This window comes from Ammospiza caudacuta, chromosome 3 (genome assembly GCF_027887145.1).
Source record: "Ammospiza caudacuta isolate bAmmCau1 chromosome 3, bAmmCau1.pri, whole genome shotgun sequence".
Taxonomy (NCBI): Eukaryota; Metazoa; Chordata; class Aves; order Passeriformes; family Passerellidae; genus Ammospiza; species Ammospiza caudacuta.
In genome coordinates, this window is record NC_080595.1 from 118,141,427 (window position 1) to 118,161,888 (window position 20,462).

Consider the following 20,462-nt stretch of genomic DNA (forward strand, 5'->3'; position numbering starts at 1 on the left):
TTTTTGTATTTGACCAGCAAATACAACTGCTAAGGACTTCTGCAGGACCCTTGCAAAAATCCAAGCAGACAGAGGATCCATTCTTCATTCACTTACAAATAACCAACTTCTAACACACACCCTCACAGTCTTAAGGTTCATATACAACCAAAACACATAAAGACAGATCTTCAAATACCGTTACAGACCTCGCAATTTCCCGATGACACATTTGTAGGAGAATGACACTTTCACCTTTAATCAAATAACTTTCTCCCACACAGAGTCAGAGACCAATTTATCTGCTAAGTCACCACTCAGAACTAAGTAGCATCCACTTAACTTTACAACTGGTTGCTGCTATCATAATGGGCAACCAACCTAGTTGTTCAAAGTGTGGACTTCAGCTACTAATTCAACTCCTGTGCAAAGGCAACACTTCTTCCTTAGGTACATCAAGTTCCCCTATTTTGGGACAGTCGGTGATCTGCAAAAGGAGATGGTACAAGGCACACTTCTCAGTACTACCAACATCTCTATAAGAGAATTCAAGAAAATGAAGCAAAAGTAACATCCACTAATTTAAATTTTGGAATTTCAGTGTAAGCCTGTAACTACCTTTACTCTGTCTTGAATTACTATCTTTACCACACATTCCTTGAGGATCCATGCTTCCATCTACCTAATAACCAATGCAATTACCTACTCATTTTGTTCCCACTGCAGAACCACTCATCCTGTCTTTTTCTGTGTGCTCCAAATAAGGTTTGACACAACGGGCAGAGACCCATCGAGGGCCATTTTCAGTTAAAAGACATGTGTATCCTCTTCCCCATTCTATCAAGCCAGTCCATTTTCCTGTAATTAAATGTTTTACCCAAACCTTAATACCTTTCTTAAAGTTTGGTTGTTTTGAATTCAAAGACAAAAACTGGTAGAATATAGGAGAGACTTGTAAGTCAGATAAAGGATGCAAAAAGTTTAAGACATAAATGGTTTTGTCTAATCTCATTTGAGGCGACTCCTTCTGCATTCCCCCTTTTTGTTTTTGCACCTGGCACTTCAACACACCATGAGCACGTTCAATAATTGCTTGGCCTGTTGAAGCATGAGGGATACCAGTAGAATGACCAACACCCCAGGCATGAAAAAAACCTTGCAATTTCTTTGAAATATACGCAGGGCTGTTATCTGTCTTTACATGTGATGGAATACCTAAGATGGAAAAGGTGTGGCAAAAGTGACAAACAACATCCCAAGCAGTTTCATTAACCTGCCAATGCTGAGGCAACCATGGCATGAGAAAAGGTCTCAATTGTAATGTAAACATACTTTAGACGGCCAAATTCAGGCATTTTTGTAACATTTGTTTGCCATTCTTGCAAACGGCATAAACCTCTAGGATTAGTACCATAATACTGTGAAACATGAGACATAGGACAATCAGGGCAAGAAGAAATAATTGACTTTGCTTCATTATGTGATAATTTAAATTGCTGCTGTAGTGCCTGAGCAATCTGGTGAAAAATTGGTGAGATAGAACAGCTTTCTGTAACACATTAGGCACTGTTTTTACTGCTGAGGCAGCCACAAGGGAATCCACATAGGTGTTACCTTCAACAAAGAATCCAGGTAGAGATGTATGGCTACGAATATGCATAATAAAATAAGAATGGTTTGCATTACTAATAATTGTCCATAATTTCAACAACATAACAAATAATGATTTCTCCTTTACATTCTACAACACAGCTTGATCCAACTGTTTCGCTAAATTAGCAACATAAACAGAGTCAGTAACTGTATTTACGGAACTAGGAAATAAGGTAATGGCCAAGAGTACAGCACAAAGTTCAATTAACTGAGGACACCCTTATAGAACCATTACTTCACATTCCCACTGGTCATCTTTCTTCCAGGCTACAGCAGCTTTTCCAGTTCTTCCTGATCCATCTGTAAAAACTGTCGCCCTTCCACTGGCACAGAAGAACAAAGTTGTTTCCTCTGAAAGGCAATCATCTTAGTTGTTGTGTTGTGTTTGTACAAGTTGGACTGTTCTGTTTCCCCTTTTTATGTAATGGTTCTGCCCTGGTTCTCCCCTCCCTCCCTTGTGCTGCCAGTTATCCCAACTCCTCCCCAGCTGCCTTGGAGACTAATGTATCCTTTCTCAAATCCCTCCCCGGTGCCCTGTCTGTCACTTGGCACTCCCAACTTTCTCTCTAGAAACTTCCAGGGAGAGCGTTGAGTGATTGGTTCAGGGGCCAGGGCCCCACCCTCAAGTTATCCCCATTGGCGTTCTCCCTAAGTCATCTATTTTATTCCACTGCCCTCTAAAACTCTATTCGCCAGAGGACCGACTCCTTCCCTGTCTCCCTCCCTCCTTATAAGCTGTTGCAACCTCCCTGACTTCCTCTTCAGCTGTCAGTTTCCCTGGGACCCAATAAACCTGGATTCACCAGAGCTGGAGAGTGCTCTCTTTTTCTGATGACTGCAGCCATAAACCAAGCCACGTCCTACCACAAGGTAGCACTGCTGTCATAGCACAGGGCATTTGCTTTAGGTCCTGTCCCGAACCACAGAGATCGGGATAGTGCCCTCCTACTGCTAGCGGTGCTGGATAGCTAGCTGGGATGTCCAAGAAGGACAATCTTTCTCCAGCTTGACCGCTTCACTTAGTGAAATTCAAAATAGGATGAGAAGGTAAATGGTATGCTATTTGACCTGTAAAGGAAGATAAAGCAGATGGCAGCTCATGATTCCTTTGAAAACACCATTCAAATTACCATTGTTGTACTGGTATGACAATAGTTTCAGGATCATGGTCTAAGATTTCATGGCAGTGTCTGCAACTTTTGATAATGACGTCCGCAAAAATCTCATACAGACCCAGAGCTGTTTCTTGGGACCTTGAAGACAAAAATATCCACTCCAAAACATGCAATTTATCATTCCATTGACACAACAATCTGCATCATCATCTCTCAAAACAAATAATTGCACACCAACAGAAACATCTATCCTGGCAACAAATTTAGATGTGAAGGCCAATTCAACTTCTTCTACAGCCTTTTTTTTGTTGCAGCGGTCAAATGTCTCTCATCAGCAGATGAAGTTATCCCTGATAGGAAGTCATAAAATGGTTGCAGTTGCTGATTGGTTATCCCCAAGTATGGCCTAAGCCAACCTATTGCACCAGCCATTTTCTGTACGTCTACAGCGGTTTTAATGTCAGTGTCCAATGTTACAGGTTGAGGCACAATTTGTGTATTGGTGATTATCAATCCCAAATATTTCCAAGGCATCTGTCTTTGAACTTTCTCTGGGGCGATAACCAAACCAAAGGCTTCTAAATTTTTCACAGCACATTGTTCAAGAGCCAACAATTGTTTATTTTTGGATGCCAACATGATATCATGCATATAATGATAGCAATAAACAATTGCTAAATCACTCTTTCACCTTAGATAAAGTCTGTGCCACAAACCATTGACAAACACTTGAAGAATTTCTCATTCATTGAGGCAAAACCCTGCACTGATATCTTTGGCCCAGTTCCTCATGATTTAAAGAAGGCAGAGTAAAGGTGAATTTTTCCTCATCCTGATCAGCCAATGGAATTGTAAAAAAACAATCTTTCAAATCAATGATAATTATTTCCCATCCTTGTGGAATCATTGTAGGTGTTGGGAGACCTTATTGAAAAGCAATCATTGCAGCCATCACAGCGTTTATCCGCTGCAAATTGAGCAAAATCTCCATTTACCAGATTTTTTTTTTATTGCAAACATAGGTGTAGTCCATGGGCTAAATGATTTTTCAATACGTCCAGCTAGTAATTGTTCTTTCACTAAGCCTCTGTCCTGGTTTAGGGCAAATTTGGGAGAAAACCTCCAAAAGGAGGCCCCTCCAGAAAGAAAACCTACACAGCCCCTTCCCCCAACCGGTTTGGGAAGAATACTTCAGAGAGAAGTGGAAAGAACCTGTTTATTTAACAGGCACAGCACCCCCGCAGCACACAAAATGAACAATATTGGATGACACCATTCTTTCACTGCTCTGAAAAAGATGACAAATCCAGAAAGTCTCTCTTGGGGGTGGTCGCTCTGTTATCAGTCCCTCTGGTGCTGGGGGTAGCTGCTGCAGCCACAAGGTGCAAACTCTTGGTGTTTCCCAGGTCCCAGTCCAGAGCAGGTTCGAGTAGGTCCAAAAAAAAGAAAGGAGAGACAGTCCAGGAAGAAATTTGGACTGTTTGAGTAAACTAGCTAATGAGCAGAAGCAAGAGCAAGCAGAAGCAAAGTAGAAGTGAGAGCAAAGTGAAAAGCAAAAAAAAAAAAAAAAAGCAAAAGCAGCACTATGTACCGCCCTGTCTCTGTGTTCCGCCAGCCATGGGGGAGCAGGCTGATAACAAAACCAAAACAAAACTTCCACTCTTCAGAGCCAGTCTTGAAGGCACAGAACATAATATCCAGCATAAACAGAACACACGAATGGGGATACAAGCATCATAACATCACCCTAGGACAATCTCCTGGATAACCCCCTACCCTCACAGTGTCTTTCTTCCAGATAAGAGATGGGAGAAAGTTCCCGTAAAAAAACCAAACTTGTCACAGACATCTTTTATGGAAAATCCTTTCCTTAGGATTTTTCCTCCTGAGAAGCTGAGAGGACTCAGGAACAAAATGTAAACAATGGTTATCTGCTGCTGTGGAATGAAACAGGTGGATCTGTGATTGGCCCATGCTGGCTGTTTCTTAATAATGGTCAATCACAGTGAGCTGGCTTGGACAGAGAGTCTGAGCCACAAGCCTTTGTTATCATTCTTACCTATTCTATTCTTAGCTAGCCTTCTGATGAAATCCTTTCTTCTATTCTTTTAGTATAGTTTTAATATAATATATATCATAAAATAATAAACCAAGCCTTCTGAAACATGGAATCAGATCCTCGTCTCTTCCCTCATCCTAAGACCCCTGTGAACATGGTCACCTATGGTGACCCCGAGTGACTGAGGAAATTCATCACTTGGTGAGACCCCAGAGGAGCATTGCTACTGGGTAAACCTCAAGTGTGTGGCATTGATGGTCACCTCACAAGTGACCACAGAAGTGGATTCTAGCCAGGAGCTGAAGAACTGAAGATCCTGATTTGGACAGAGTTCACAGCCAAGGCTGACCACAGAAAATCTTTTGAAAAGTCTCTCAGACAAGATGTCCGGAAAGCTTTGCAGGACAGAGCAGACTGCTGAACCCCAGAGGACACTGTCACAAGGTACTGCTAACTCTTCCTTTCCTGAAAATGCTGCCCTTCACAGAATGTGGGCTGGGATTTGGCAGAGCGTGCCTACAGGGGCAGAGGTTCCATTTTCCCCACCAGAGGAGAAACTTATTGACCTCTGGCAAAAATGGGGTCATGAGGACAGAGTTTCTATGGTGAAGAGACATTTCTATGAGATTTTCCAATCAGTAAAGTTCCTTGGATTTTTCATGAATGTGCTCTATTCCTTTGATTCATATGTATGGGAATGCATGGAATTCATCATTAGAGAGATTTCTTCCCAAGGTTTAGGATCTCTTAGGATTTATCCGTCATTCAGAACTCTCTTCCCAGTTTTGAAACAGAAAGCAGCTTCATTTCAGTAGATTGTTGACTGCAGAGGTCAAGCTCCCTTCCCACTGGGCACAGAAGGAGAGGACCCTTTCCAGGAACACGAACTGCTGGTTCCCAGCCCCCCTGAAATGCAGCAGGGGGGCGAGGTTTTGCCTGCAGCCGAGGAAAAGTTTTTTTCTGCGCCTTTGGAGCATACTCAAACTGAGCCGCTTTCCCCCCACTTCATTGCCCTCAGCGGGGATCTGAGCCAGCCCTGCGGGTCCCACCCCGGCCAGCACCGTGCATCCCTCCCTAGCCAGCCGCGCGGGTCCTGCCCTGGTGGGTGATGCAGGTGGCACCAGTCCCCGCGGCGCCACCTCCTGGGCCCATGGGGCTGCCCTGACCAGCCCTGCAGGCGTGGCCGCCTCCCCGTGCAACCCTGCCCACGGCTCCAGCTGTTTCAGTGACTGCGCCTGTGTGGCCAATCCTAGAGCCGGGGGCAGAAGCTGCTGCCACCCCTGTGCCCACTCCCTCTGCATCACAGCTGGCAGTTGCATTCACAACTGTGCCAGCGGCGCCGGCAGGGGCCGACCCCGTGCTGCCCCCGCCAACTCCTCCCGCAGGGACAGAGCTCGCGCCTGCACTGCCGCTCCTGCAGCCGAGAGAGGCAACGACGGCACTTTCCCGTGCACCTCTTGCACCGCTGCTGCCCCCACCGGCCCCCACCCGGTGGTCCTGCTGCCTTCAAGGACCCCATCCTCCGAGTCAGCATCTGCATCAGAGGCTGCCCTGGACCCGGTGGCATGTCCGAGTTCGGACCATCCCGAGCCGTTTGCGCCTGTGGCAGCGGCTGGGGCTGTGGCTCCGGTGGCCAGCCTGTCCCTCCATGGGGGAGGCGTGGCTCGGCAGCTGATTGCGGGTGCAGCCCGGCTGCCTGCTTTCAAACTCAGCATTTTTCGCGGACCAGTTCGCGTTTGGTCGGTGGCTCCCCCTTCGGTGTTGCAATTCGTGCCATCCCTCCCGTGCCCCACTGGCGTGGGGGAGGTGGCTCCCGAAAGTTTTGCCTCTGGTCCCCAGCCCAGAGGGAGCTGGAGTGGTGCTAAGGGGCAGGAAGCGAGAATACTGGCATTTGCTTGGCAGAGGCAGGAGAAAGAGCGAAAAGTCACAATCGCTTGCTTGCTGTGGGGACAAAACTTGCTGTGGGGAAAAAACCACCTCGAACTGGGGTGGTGGTTCCTGGGAAAGCTTCTCTTCCCCATGTGCCGGTCTGCACCGGTAGTCCAGGGAGAGGGAAGCGCTTGGTCACTGGTGCTGCCCCGGCTTTGGCAGCAGGGTGCCGGGTTGTGAGACCACGGAGCCGGCCTCGCAGGCTGGGTCTGGGCCGTTTTGCTCGATTCCCTGGGCCAGGGCAACTGCCCAGCCAGCTGTTGGGTTTGGGGGCTTTGCCTCCCCCGTCAGGACCTGGGCCACCATTCTGTGGGCCAGGTCTGGGGTTTCTGATCCTTCCATGTGGGTCAGGACCCCCTCAGGGCCTCAGAGGCTCCTCTGCTTCTGCTGCTGCTCTCTCCTGTAAAAAAAAAAAAAAAAAAAAAAATTAAATTAAAAGAGTTGAAAGAGCTACTAGCAGCTCATCAAAAGCATTGAAGAGCCAAAAATTACCTTCAGCCCAAGTGGTTCAATAAAGGGCTGTGGCCAAGATATTCCAGAAATTTTCTCAAAATTGTTTGATAACTGTCAATGGATTTTTGATAATCATTGATGATTTTCTTTAGCAATTTGTTGTTTCAGGATTTTGCAAGCCTGTTTCAAGACCAAAAGGGACTTTCAGAGATGTCAAAGAGGAACATTTTCTGTCCATGGACATTCTCCTGAAACTCAGCTGTTTGGACTTGAAGCAATGTTGTAGTGTGTTGTTAAGTTTCTTGTATTGCTCCCCCATTTTATGTATTGTTTCCCCCTATTCAATGTAAATGGTTCTGCCCTCCTCAGTTTTCCCACCTTAGCCCTACTGACAGTTATGTTACTATGGTTACCCCTGCCCTTGGTTAGTGTCAGTCACCTAAGTTATATAGTTCCTCCTCCCCTTTATTCCCTTATTTGTAGGCTTTCTCTCCTCCCTGGGCCCAGTCAATCACTCCCCACTCCTCCCAACTTTCCAGAATCTTCTCCTCTCTGGGGGTTGTGGTTGGCTGTGGTCCCGGGGTCCCTCCTTTACTTTGTGTTTATTGGTTTCCCCTTTATGTCAATTATGTTAAGTTCATCCCTCCATCCTTCATGATTGGTTTAATGTAAACCCCTCCTTTGCACACCCACCCCCTTTATAACCTCGTGTCACTCCCATTTCTTGGTCTTTCCTTGGGGTTCTTCCTTCGGATCCTACCCTGTGGCTACTCCTTGGATGTTATCTTGGCTCTTTCATTAAACCGGATTTAACCCCACCGAGAGTCCAGCTCCTTCTTCCACAGTTGCCTAGGCGGTGAGACCGGTCCGTAGTGCGAGCTCAGCCCGAGTCCCTCAGACCCCAAGGGGTGCTCGCACTGAATTGCAGCAGGGTGTTGGCCTGCCCACTGCTAGCCAGACACTGACCATCCCAGGCCAGATACACCCTCGCCGCAAAGCAATGAACTTTCTTTGCATTGTTTTTTGCCTTTTCTTATATTGTAAGATTGTTTTAGCGATATGATAGAATTTTATGTTCTACAAGTGAAGAATTTCCCTGATCATTCCACATCAGCACTTGACTGAGATTTTGATTGGCAACAAATAGCCTGTCAAGTGTTTATTCTTTCTTCTGCATGAGCCCAGCAGAAAAAATTACACATTTCTTTGTAATTTAACTAAAATAAAAAGGGTGATCTGTCACAGACATCTTTTATGAAAAATACTTTCCTTAGGATTTTTCCTCCTGAGAAGCTGAGAGGACTCAGGAACAAAATGTAAACAATGATTATCTGCTGCTGTGGAATGAAACAGGTGGATCTGTGATTGGTCTCATGCGGTTGTTTCTAATTAATGGTCAATCACAGTGAGCTGGCTTAGACAGAGAGTTGGAGCCACAAGCCTTTGTTATCATTCTTTCTTTTTCTATTCTTGGCTGTCTTTCTGATGAAATCCTTTCTTCTATTCTTTTAGTATAGTTTTAATATAATATATATCATAAAATAATAAATCAAGCCTCTTCCCGAGCCTGTGGATGAAGAGGAAGGAGGGCAGACACAGATTTAGAGGAAATTATTCCAGTGGCAGGGAGAATATGCCCAGGAGGAGAGAGAAGAAATGAGGAAAGGGGGAAATTCAAGCCCCTCTAAGGTGGGCGGTAGGTACAGATGGACTGGTCATGGTAACAATGCCTTTCTTAGTTGAGTTGAGGTCCTGGAAGGACTTGGCAGGGACTTAAAGGGAAATTCCTGAGAATGCAAGTAAGGTTTTGAGACCATTGTAAGGAACCAGGGTCCTGATTGGAATGATATCCAGGTGGTTTAAGATACACTGCTGAATGTAGATGAGAAAACAATCATGGTAGCAAAGTCAAGGGAAGAGGTAGAATAAGTTCATGCTTAAAATGTGCAACCAGGAAAAGCAGATCAATGTTTTTCACCTGCTGATCCAAAACTGGATCCCAACTGTCACAAAAATTAACCTGCAAATACCAGAGGTTCATGCCCCAAAAGGAGACAGAGGAGTCCAGCTGCTTTATTTGACTAAAGGGAAAGGTCCTGGGCATTTCCCATGGGGTCTCTCAAATTGTGGGAGGTGGCAGCCTCCTTTTTATCCTCATTTCCTGGCTGCATTTTCCTCTCTCTTTCCTCATTGGCTGAAATACTTGACAGGTACATATTTCCCACATCACCTAATACAGACCCCCTTTTAATATGTACCTGCCTCCACTTTACTTCTTCGTTGTCCTCCTTCCTCTGTTCTTTTTCTTTAAGTCCAGGGATTTACTACAGCCTTCAGTGAATAACAGTCGGTGTCAATTAGTGGAATTCCTCTGGAATTTATGGTTCACTCCATTGCTTCTTTCCCCTCTCAGTATCTGGCTTTATTCACCAGCAGGCCCAAAGTTTGTTTGTAAAGACACCTCCTCCTCATTCCTTTCACAACCAACCAGGACACAGGGATCTTTTGACCAGGTATCAGAGATTAACCATCTTTTTGTATGAAATTCCAAAGGCTATAATTATGTCAGAATTTTATCACGTAATCCAAGGAAAGAATGAGTCTCCTTCCAATTTCCATCAATGATTAATGGATGCAGATGGGAAGTTTGTTAACATGGACTCTGACAGAGAAGGACGTGTTACAAATGGCAGCCACAATTATGGAACAATTGGCTCTAGACATTACAAGAAAGAGAGACTGGTGGCAGAGAACTTCAGAAATGTAAATAAATTGTTAGAAACTGCATGGAAATTATGTAATAACATAGGGTTGGCTTGGGGAGGTAAAGATGGAGAACTAATGATGGCTGCTCTAATGGGTCCCAGAGGAGACAGGGGAGCTGTTGGGGAAGAGGCAGAACATGTTGAAGACATTTTCAATGATGACCATTAGGAAAAGATCAGTATGCTATTTGCAAGGAAATGGGGTGATTTTATGATGATACCCCATTCCCATATTTTCTGCTCCATGCTCTATGCCCAGAAATGGTTCCTGTAGCTCTAAGGTGGGTCCAGAGAAGGGACAGTAATGCCTTACGATTTAGCTTTTACATTTTTTTGATCCTGTACAACTTTAGGGTATAACTCTAAAACTCCAGTAGCCTGTCAGTTACTGTTTTCGCATTTTATTCAGACAAAACATTTCCTCTAGACCTTAAAGTCAAGGACACCCTACTGTCTCAGGCCCCAAAAATTATATACAGAAGGGAGTTGGGGAGGAGCAAACCGGGGGTAAATGACTTCATTACTTGAAGGTGTAATTGGAGGATTAACCTCTGATATGCAAATGGACCAAACTTATAACTGTATGAAAAACTTGTGACCATCATCCATCTTGGGTGTAGCCTCTGGGAGGCTTCTGTCTGCCCATTGTGTCCCCATTGAAGGCCTTTAATGTCAGTGATTGAGGGACAGGACTCCACGTAGGTATCAGCAAGAAGTTGTTTATTGTTGATAGAGTGAAGCCATGAAGTTGTCTATTATCTCTACAGCTGGGTATATATAGTCTAACAGCTTTAGATAAAATTTTCCATTGCCAAGCAGTAATCACATTCCTAATGTTTCTTAGCTACATTGCTTAACCCCAAGCACCTGCAGTCTTACATGACTACATTCCTTTTTGCTTCCCCACTTACATTTCTGTTTGAACTTCCCATGGTGTCTTCCTCACCAGAGCCAAGATGTCTGGACCATCCATCATCTCCACACTACTCCCTGCTCCACTGCCCAGCTACCTCCCCATGCTTTAATAAATGCCTGCTTTTATTTTCTTAATCTTGTCTAACCTGTGTTCCAGGTAGCCACTTCAAGGCACCAACAAGAGCCTTGGGGCTTTTCTGCAGGCTTGGTTCAAAGCCTTACTCCTGGGTGTCCTTGGATTGGATGCCCTGTGACAGCATTGCATTCTTGCTTAGCTGGCTTGGTTTTTTGTTAGCTGAAGCAAGAATTTTTTTTCCCTTTCCCTGGCCTTGAAGGAGCTGCAGCAGCAATCCTGGAGCAGCTTTTTTTTCCTTGAACTGTTTGGCTTTGTTTTGGTCTGAGGTCAGGAAATCAACAGGAGATGTTCAGTTTGAACCTGAAGGAGCTGCTTTGCCTGGGCACACACCTTAGAAAAAGCTGAATCAAAGAGAGAAAGGACCCTGAATCTGATAGCTGCTGCATAAGGTGCTGGCAGACAGGATTCTCCACATGGGGCATTCCAAAGGCTTTTGCTCAGCAGCAAGGCCAAGGGCAGGAGCAGCTCCTGCTGGGGCTGAGGGCTGGAGGGAAGGGCAGCAGCCCCAGGCACCTGAGCAGGAGCGGCTGCCCTGGATGGAGACACAGCACCCCTGAGACAGGGAGTGAAAGCACTGCCTGAGCCTGGGGCAGTCATGTCACTGCTCTCCTGAGCCTGCAGGCACAGCAGCTCCTGCTGGGAGAATGGCCTCAGTTGATCCAGGAGGCTGCAATGAGGGAGGGAAGGATGACACCCAAAATCCAAGCAGCCCAGCTTGCAGCCAGCGTGGAGCTGGCATCAGGTTCCGCAGGCCTTTCTCCAAGCAGGGCACGTCCTTGCTGCAAGAAAACTGCCTTAGGGGCACTGTCCCTTCTTGTCACACAGCAGCTGATCCAAGGGGTGCTTTGAGTGCTGCCCTTTGCCCTGTCCCTGCCCTTGGGCTCAGGCTTGGTCATGAGGCTGATTGCCCCAAGGAGTGGGTTTGGTTTGGCTCTAGGACAAAGACAAGGGAAATGTTTATGGCAGGAAGGCAGGAGAATTATGCCTTTCTCATGAAGCAAGGGAGTTGCTGAGTGATGGATGCAATAATGCGCCTTATTTCACCAAATTTGGGAAAAATTTTATATCATTATCTGAACATGGTTTGAGAGCATCATCATTGTAACTGCATTTTGTAGAGAGCCTGGTACAAAGTTCTCCTAAACTCAAAGCTGTTGTGGTTCTTCCTCCTCACGGATGTGGCCTAATGCTTTTCCAGCTCAGACAGAGCTTCCTGCTTGGTAATTCTCCGCCACGCCTCAGGGATTTTTCCTTTGCCCTGAAATTTCCCATTGTACAAAGCTTCCAGCTGTGTCCTGAAATGAGACACAAACCATTTCCAGTACGCCTGCATGGATGAATCAGGAAAAATATTCCAAGTAGAATAAGGAGGTCCAGCATTACGGTATCTCTTTTTGGGAATCCATCGGCCATCATGAATTCTGAACTTGCAATCACTTGCAACAAGGCTGGAACAAATGTCAATGACCAGTTTGTGTGTATCATACTCGAAGCCAAAAAAACATTTCCACCATGTGGATCCATTCAAAGCTTGTGGGCGATGGAAGACCACCTGATGATCTCCATCATGATTCTGCATTGTGTTTATGCAGACAGCCCCACAAAAGGGACACTTTGCCCAGCACCCTGAAAAATGCTCCGCCAGGATGGTGTGAGGCTGCCTTGGAAATGAGCTCAGGTCAGCTCCAGCCAATTCTTTCATGAGCCTTTCCCTCAGATCATCCAGAGCTTCTGCCATGGCCCTGCTCAGGAACTCAATGTCTGTGACCTCCTGGTGCTCAATGCCCTTCAGGTCACTTCTGGGCAAGTTGATCACCTCTGTCAGTTCCCTGCAAAATTCATCCAACCAGAGAGAGACTTTGTCTTCTCTATCTTTTCTGTCTTTGACAATTTGGGTTGATAATGAAACAGCTGACAGGATGTTTTGATAGAGAAGATTTAGGGAGGAATCTAAAAACACCCTGAGCCTCCTACTCCCATCTAAACAGTGCTTCTTAACTTGTTCCTTAATGTAACTCTCACAAAACTGCTTTGGAGACCAAAGGTACTGCCTGAAATACTCAAAATTTTCCTGTTCTGCCAGGTATCTCAGGATGCAAACTTCCAGATTGGCTCTGCTGCCCCTGAAATCTGGGAATTTGCCCTGCATGTCCTCAGCGATGTCTTTAGCTGTCCTCTCATAGACTGCCCGGTGAAGAGCTGGTTCAATCTTGTCACAAAGGAAACCAGCAAAAGTTGTGACAGAAGTGGCTCCTTGGCAGGAAGTCCGGAAACATTGGAAGAAATCATCTCTCTTGCTGCTCAGGTACACAACTGGGTCATTTGCCTTTCGGAATGCTTCATGCATGGCTTTAAACCTTTCTGCTGCCATTCTGCACAGATACAGAGACAAATCCATGCTGTAATTTTTGTTAAAAGTACAGGTTGCATTGCTGGGGACAGAGTTCACACCCTTCTGTACTTCATTGAGTATTTCATGGATAAAATTTCGACTGTAATCGCGTTTCTCCTCTTCCTTCTTAGCAATGTTTGTTCTCACACGTGCTATGATGTTGTCTGTGGTGTGCTTAAAGTTGATCACATCAGCATTGGAAAGGCTCCTGGGATCTGGGATAAAGCCTAAATACTTTTTCTTCATGATGTGTTTCTCTGGATCGAAAGAAAACCCTCTGCCTCTGGGAAATGACCTGATCCGTGCATGGAAACCTGGCTCTTTAAACTGCTCTACAAGGACATCTTCAATTTCTGCATCAATATCCACCCGTTCCAGAGGACGAACAGCACAGGAGACTTCGGCAATCCACTTGCTCCAGACAAGAGTAAAGTTGTCCTTCAGTTCTCTCTCACTGATGCTCTTCCCTTTCAGACTCATAGCCAGCTCCCGACTCCTTCTCAGGAGCTCATCTTTATATTCCAGCTTCCGTGCAACCAGTTTACTCTGCTCCTTCTGTAGCTCAATGAGATTCTCACATTTCTTTTTTGTTTCATGAAGAAGAGTCTCTTTTAGTTCTTTCAGCTTCAGCTCTGTACCTGATTTCCACTGGACCAGTGTCTCACAGTCTTTGTCTTCCCTGAAATACTTTTCCACTTCCTTCTCAATGGCATCACTTGTCTCTTGCACTTGCCCTTCAAGGTATTCTCTGGTGACATTCTGCATCTCCCCATTCTGAATTTTGTTGTCCAGTCTCATCTGTACATCTAAGATGTGACTCCTCAGCCTCCAGGTCCACTGACTAAAGGCACTTTCCAGTCTCCTGTACACAGCAATCTCCAGGGAATTCTTGAAGCTGAAAATAAAATTTTCATTCAGCAAAGCATTCCAGAGGTCACCAATATGATCTTTCAGGCTCGAGAGCCTCAAAATGCTGCGCTGTGACTGCTTCTTGGCAGCCTGGAAGATTTTGCTCTTGAGTTGCTGGACATTCTGGCTGTAGGTGGGGTTGGGTGGTGCCATTGGGGGGTTTCCTTCCCACAGGTGAGCAAAGTAGTGAATGTGGGTGTTCACATCAAAGCCAATGACATCACTGAAAGAGGAGACATCACAGAATTCCTGCTGAGCAGCTACCACAGTCATTTCATCCAGCTTTTCCTGCAAACGCTTTTCTCCTTCCATGTTCTGCTCCTTGGCAGTTGCTTCTCCCACGTTTTGGTGGACAAAGAGGCAGCTTGGGGAAAGATTGACTTTCTTCATCCTCAGGAAAGCCTGCACAGCGATCTGGAGAACATCTTGCATTTCTGATGGATTTTCTCCAAAGATATTGATCACAGTCAAGTTGCTGATGCCAATGGCAAAGGTGGCCAGCTCGTTGTCATGGTTCAGGGACTGTTTATTGGCCATCTCGATGGCACAAAGTCCCTCTGTGTCAACCACCAGCACAAAATCAAAGCCCAAGTCTTGCTGCAGCTCCTCACCCACTGGGATGAGCTGCATGAAGGCTCCGCGGGTGCATCTCCCTGCGCTGACGTTGAACTGAAGACCAAACATGGCATTCAGCAGGGTGGACTTGCCTGTGCTCTGGATGCCAAGCACGGAGAGCACAAACACTCGTTTGTCCCCCAGCCTCTCAATTAAGCTGTCAAAGATTGCTCCCACCCAGCGCAAGGGCAGGTAAGAAGCATCCCCATCCATCAACTCCATGGGATACCCTGAAACCATCAGATCTGCTGCAATTTCTGGAAGTTTGACAAAACTCTCATTTGTGGAGTTCAATAAATGCAGAGCTTCATAAATCTGCCCTACCTCCCTCAGAAGGTGCTCCAGGCCAATGGATGAATCATTGATTTCATCAGAGAGGGCATCCAAGCGACTCAACAATTCAGCATTGACACGGGTTTTTTCCTGGTGTTTCTTTCCTTTCAGGGTTTCAGACCATAACTTGTGATAGTCTCCCCTCAGATCTTCAAGGTGACCACAAGACAGCTCGTCCATAAAGACCTTCATCCAGTGCAGGAAGTATTTCTTGTTATCTGCTGGCTGGACCTGGAGAAAGCCAAGGAATGATTTCATCAGTGTGTTCAGAGGGAAAGCTTGGTCAAGTTGCTTTTCTCTTATTCCTGCCTTCTCGTTTTCAATTTGGCTGCGATGCAGCTCGATGCTCTTGTTCCTCTTTTCCTGCAAGCGAGTGAGTTCTTTGTCCTTTTGGCACCACTGGTGCCACAGTTTTCCTTGAAGTGGCAGCAGCTGCGATTTGATCTCAGACAGCTTCTTTTTCTTCAGAAGCTCCACCAGCTCTTTTGCCTTTGCTTTGGCTGTCAAACACGCATCTCGATCTGCATCCACTATGAATCCATGCTGGCGAGCTTTGTCCACGCAGTTATCCAGGCTGAAATGTGGATTAGAACCTTCCAAGAGATTCCCAATTGTCTTGGTCAGTTGGTCCATCAGTTCTGCTTCATTTCTGTTCTTGATCCCTATTGTTATGTTTTTGCTTGCTTGTCCAGCTGTAATGTTCTCTTTTTCCGTGAGAAGACAAACCAAAGGCCTTTGTGACTGGCACAGGTCCTGCAGAAGCTTTTTCCCCCTGTTGTCCATGTGCTCCCAATCAGACACAAGAGCCACGTTGACGGCAGATATCTCCTGCAGGAACTGCAGCTGTGCTCCGTGATCCCTGGCATCTCCATGCAGGTTACAGAAAGCCACGCAGCGCTCAAAGCTGTCATCTGGGCTTCCACCAGGGCAGTACCAGGTGATTTCCACCAGCCCTTCCACCAGCAAACGCTCTCTGGTGCTGCCTCTGCAGTGGCGGTGGAAGAAAGTGTCGTGTTTGCGTTTGCTGAGCAGAGCGTTGAGGAGCTGGGACTTGGAAGAGGAGGCCGAGCTGCCAATGCGGATGAAGGACACAATGGGTGTGTGTGCCTGAAAGATGAGTTTGTTGCTGTAACTCTGTATTTGGGCCTGATTTCCTGACTTCTCCTCCTCTTTCCAGCTCCTTTGGATTTGGCTGAGTGCATAGAGCAGGAACTCGATGTGTGAAGTGCTCGGGTTGGGCACCAGCAGAGGCAGCGCCAGTTGGCAGAATGCCAGCTTGGTTGCCAGGGTCTGTCTCAGGAAGTCATCAGCACAATGGAAAATGGCCATCTGCAGGTCCATGGGGTGCACATGGCTGTCCCTGCTTGCACGTTCATGGGCTGCTTCCTCCAAATCATCATGAAAGTTTTCAAAGGAGTCTGATTGTTGGAGTTCTTGCTCTCTGCTTTGTGTCACAGGTGCAAGTCCTGGGTTGCTCCTTTCCCAGCAAGTCAGGTACCTCAACCGGTAATCCACAGTTAAAAGCTTTTGCAAGAAGTAAAATGGCAGTTCCTTGTCCTGGCTGGGCTGGCTGTCCTGCAGAGATGTCTTGCAGATGTTGCGGAACTCTCCCATCCCCATTTTCCTTGGATAGTGGCCTTCCAGTCCAAGGCGCTTGAGCAACTGGAGGAACTCTTGGTTTGCAATGGCTTCATTTGCTTTGGATTTGCTGCTATCTGACTCGGATTGGGACTGACTGGGGGCTTCTGGTGTTGCAAAAATGTCTTTCAGGTCTCTGTGTATGTTCTGCATCCTCTGTTCATCCCATTTGTCATCCAAAAACCCATTGATCAAGGAGTCCAAGTCCTGTTCCAGCCTCTCCCAATCTCCACTTCCACTGTGCTTCTGGAGCAGATTTTTTATCTGTGTGGACCACAAGCCTTTCATGTGATCTTCCATGAAAACCAAACGCTCCCTCTTCTGCTCAAGGGACAGCTTTTGACTTTCAGGTGTCACCGTCAGACCTGTCAGCAGGAGGAAGGCCTCCGCTCTGTTGGCATCTTGCTCCTTCAGGTTCACGTACTCTTCATGTGCTGCTTCCATTTCCTTGGCCATGTAGTGAATTTCTGGGTGTCCAAGGAGGTGCTGAAAAGTGCTGCTTTCCACCTGGTACCCTGTGCTGGTCACAATCAAGAGCACCAACAGCTCCATGTCCTTCTGAGCCTGTTCCTGGAGAGACTGGAGTAAGGAATAAATGGCCAGGCTGCTGGTCTGGGTGGCTTCTATCTTTGCTTCATGAACATCAGAAGCAGAACTTCCTGGTGTGTAGGTGACAGCGTGGATGTGCTCCTTCATTTGCTGCAGTGTTTTGATGAGCTCTTGAAGTTCAGAGACTTTGGGAGATCTGGGAAGTGGGTGCTCAGTCTGGAAGACCCATTGCATAATGAAGGAAGCCTCAGGGAAGTCCTTGACAGAGTAGATATGAGGATTCAGGAGGCTCCTCAACATTGCCTTGATAGAGGTGGTGTTTTCTGGAGGTGACTCCTGGCAGTTTCGCACGGTGTTCACCAGGAAGTCCTGCAGGGCTTTGTCTGACAAGCACACGTTGATCCACACACTGGGGTTCCTGGTTTTTGCACTCAGATCATCTTTTAGCTCCATCAGCCTTCGCAGCTTCCTTTCATCCACTGTCACCTCCCAGGCCTTCACAGTTGCCATGAAATCTCTGGCCTCTTGCACTGCACTGCCCAGTTCCTCTCCAAAAGTGATGCCGATGCCCTGATTTGTCAGCACTTTGTACCCAGCCCTGAGGGCTCTGCTCATCTGATCTACGGATTTAAAATCCTTGCAGTGATTGTACAGGATGATGTCCCACACTGGGATCAGTTCAAAGCCACGGTCGATAACGCACCACGTTGTGTTATCACACACAAGCCCCGTTTTCCACTGAGGAAGGGAAGATGTGTCTGCTGGGCCCCCGGTGTTGACCATGGAGACCTGAATCCCTGTATGGGAACGCTCTCTGGCTTTCCCCAGGACAGAAGCCTTTGAGCTGCAGTTAGAAATTTCCAGGGCCCCTCCAGCATTTGCCAGGAAGTCACCATAGCTTTTCCTGACAAGGCTGTTCAATACTTCAGATGTTTGTCGCTTCACTTCTTCCTGCTGCTTTGCTCGGAATCCTTCTGTAGACGCCTTCCACCAGAATATCCCCCCAAAGTGAAGGGGACCGTGATTTACATGGGACCCAAACCTGCTGAAGAACATCTCACATCTATTCAGTAGGGGGGCCTTGTCTTCTTGAGGGAGGCTCAAAAGCTGCTGCTCCATGTCTTGCAGCTCCTGCAGAGCCGCATCCGAGAGGTGAAGCTGATGCCTTTGGAAGTAGCAGGAGGCCAGAGGGATGTACTGGTACTTGGTGATGCAAAAGTAGCTCTGCTCAGAATGAGACTCGTGGGTGTCCTCTGACTGTGAGGAGCTGCTGTGATCAACACTCCCTCCCAGATTAATCCCCCAGAATGAGGATTTGGCAGAAACACTCAGGCTGAACCCCAGCAGCTCCATGGACTTGGTGAAAGTGGATTCTGCTGCAGAGGAGGAGAACTCCTTTGTCTCAAGCAGCGATCCTTGCTCTGGACCAGCGAGCTGGAACCCCTCAGGAACCTTGAGGAGCTGTTCTCGCTTTGCCAGCATGTCTTCAGGTCTGCTGGTTCTGTAGATTCCTTGCAGGGCCAGTCCCCCTGATGCCCGCCTCAGCACCTCTGTGTCAGGGATGTTCCTCTTCCTGCCTGCTGACTGCTCCTGCTGCTCCAGCTGCTTCTGGATGCTCTCCTGCACATCCACCAAGGGCTTCTTTGGCGATGGCCAGCTCTTGGGAATTTCCAAGGCTCGCCACAGAGTCTCTGCTTTCTCCCTCAGGGCATCCTGGCTGTGGCTGCAGCTGTTGAGCATTTCTGTCAGATCATTTAGGACATGTTTGGCCTCTTCTTGTATCTTGTTTGTCTTCTCCAAGTACTCCTTCTGCACCTCTTTAGTGGTCATTTTGTCATCAGCTATGTTCAGGAGTTTCTGGAGTGCCTTTTTCTCCCAGGGATACCGTACCTCACACTCCAGCTTGAGGTAGTCTTCATATTCCAGATGTTGCAGGGCTTCTCTGCACTCGATTCCCAGGATCTGTGTCACTTTGGGCAGCCAGTATCCACCATCCAGTCCTACCTTCTGAAATGCCTCTGCCAGGAGCTGTGCCTGTATGTCCACCTCTTGTGTGTCCTCCTGTGAAGCCATGGCTGTGGAGGAAGAACAGAGACTTTCCCTAAGGTGTTGTCAGAGGCCTCAGGCTCCTGGCACAGGTTCTGCAGCATCTGCAGCCCTGGGGATTGCTTTCACCTGGCTGCCGGAGCTTGGGATGGCACAAGAGCCAGGGTCTTCTTCCCAGCACCCTGGATGTGCCTGTTGCTTTCCTGTTTGCAGAATTGTTGAGGGTTGGGTTTTTTCCCTTTCCTTGTTACTCGTGGAATTTTCTCCCATTGAGTTGGTAAGAAGCACTGATGGCTGGGTGCTTGAGATAGTGGGAAGGAGCAACTGCTCTGTTTTTTTGGGAGTTTTTCTTGGGGAAGGTGTGCATGGGACTGGACAGGACAGAGATACTGCAAGAATAGAGGCAGGAAAAAAAAGATGAGATGAATACTCTTGATATTCGGAGGAGGATGGTTGAGCTGATGCTTGGGGAAAGGAATTTTGCTACCACTGCTATAAACCCAACGAGAGTGGCCTTCCTTCTGCTGCTAGGCCCCTGCACCCCTGCCCCACCTAGACATCTCAACCCCCTCCCTGGGATTTTCTGCTCATTTCCGCAATGCCAGCCTGCTGCTTCCCAGAGTCCTGTTGGGGCCCCGGGATTGGCTGCCCCAGGGTTTGTGAAGTGAAGCCTCTCCTCCATCCCTCCCTGTCTCAGCTGAGCCACCATCGCCATGTGCTCCCCTAGCTGGCGCCAGAGCGCCCCCTGCAGCCCCGTGGGGATCCCTGCACCTGCCCTGCCCACCGGGAGCACCAGCGCCCCTGCTGGCTGTGCCCGGAACTACACTTTAGGGGAAAGTGCCGCTGTGACGTGCTGGAATCCATAAAGTTAGAGGGTTTTTAAGAAATGGTTAAAAAAGTATAGGCCTCAGACTGAAGTTTTGTTAGCATTGCAAATACAGCAGAAAAGTTTCTTAAGCAGTAGAGCATACGTGAC

The 20,462-nt window shown here is 47.2% G+C and overlaps 1 protein-coding gene across 1 annotated transcript; it reads right to left on the reverse strand.

Moving 5' to 3' along the window:
• Window positions 1–12,187: 12,187 nt before the first annotated feature.
• LOC131555503 (interferon-induced very large GTPase 1-like) lies at window positions 12,188–19,513 on the reverse strand. The gene has a single exon (XM_058801540.1). It carries the CDS (start codon window positions 19,511–19,513, stop codon window positions 12,188–12,190), a length of 7,326 nt encoding a protein of 2,441 aa, XP_058657523.1.
• Window positions 19,514–20,462: the final 949 nt, after the last annotated feature.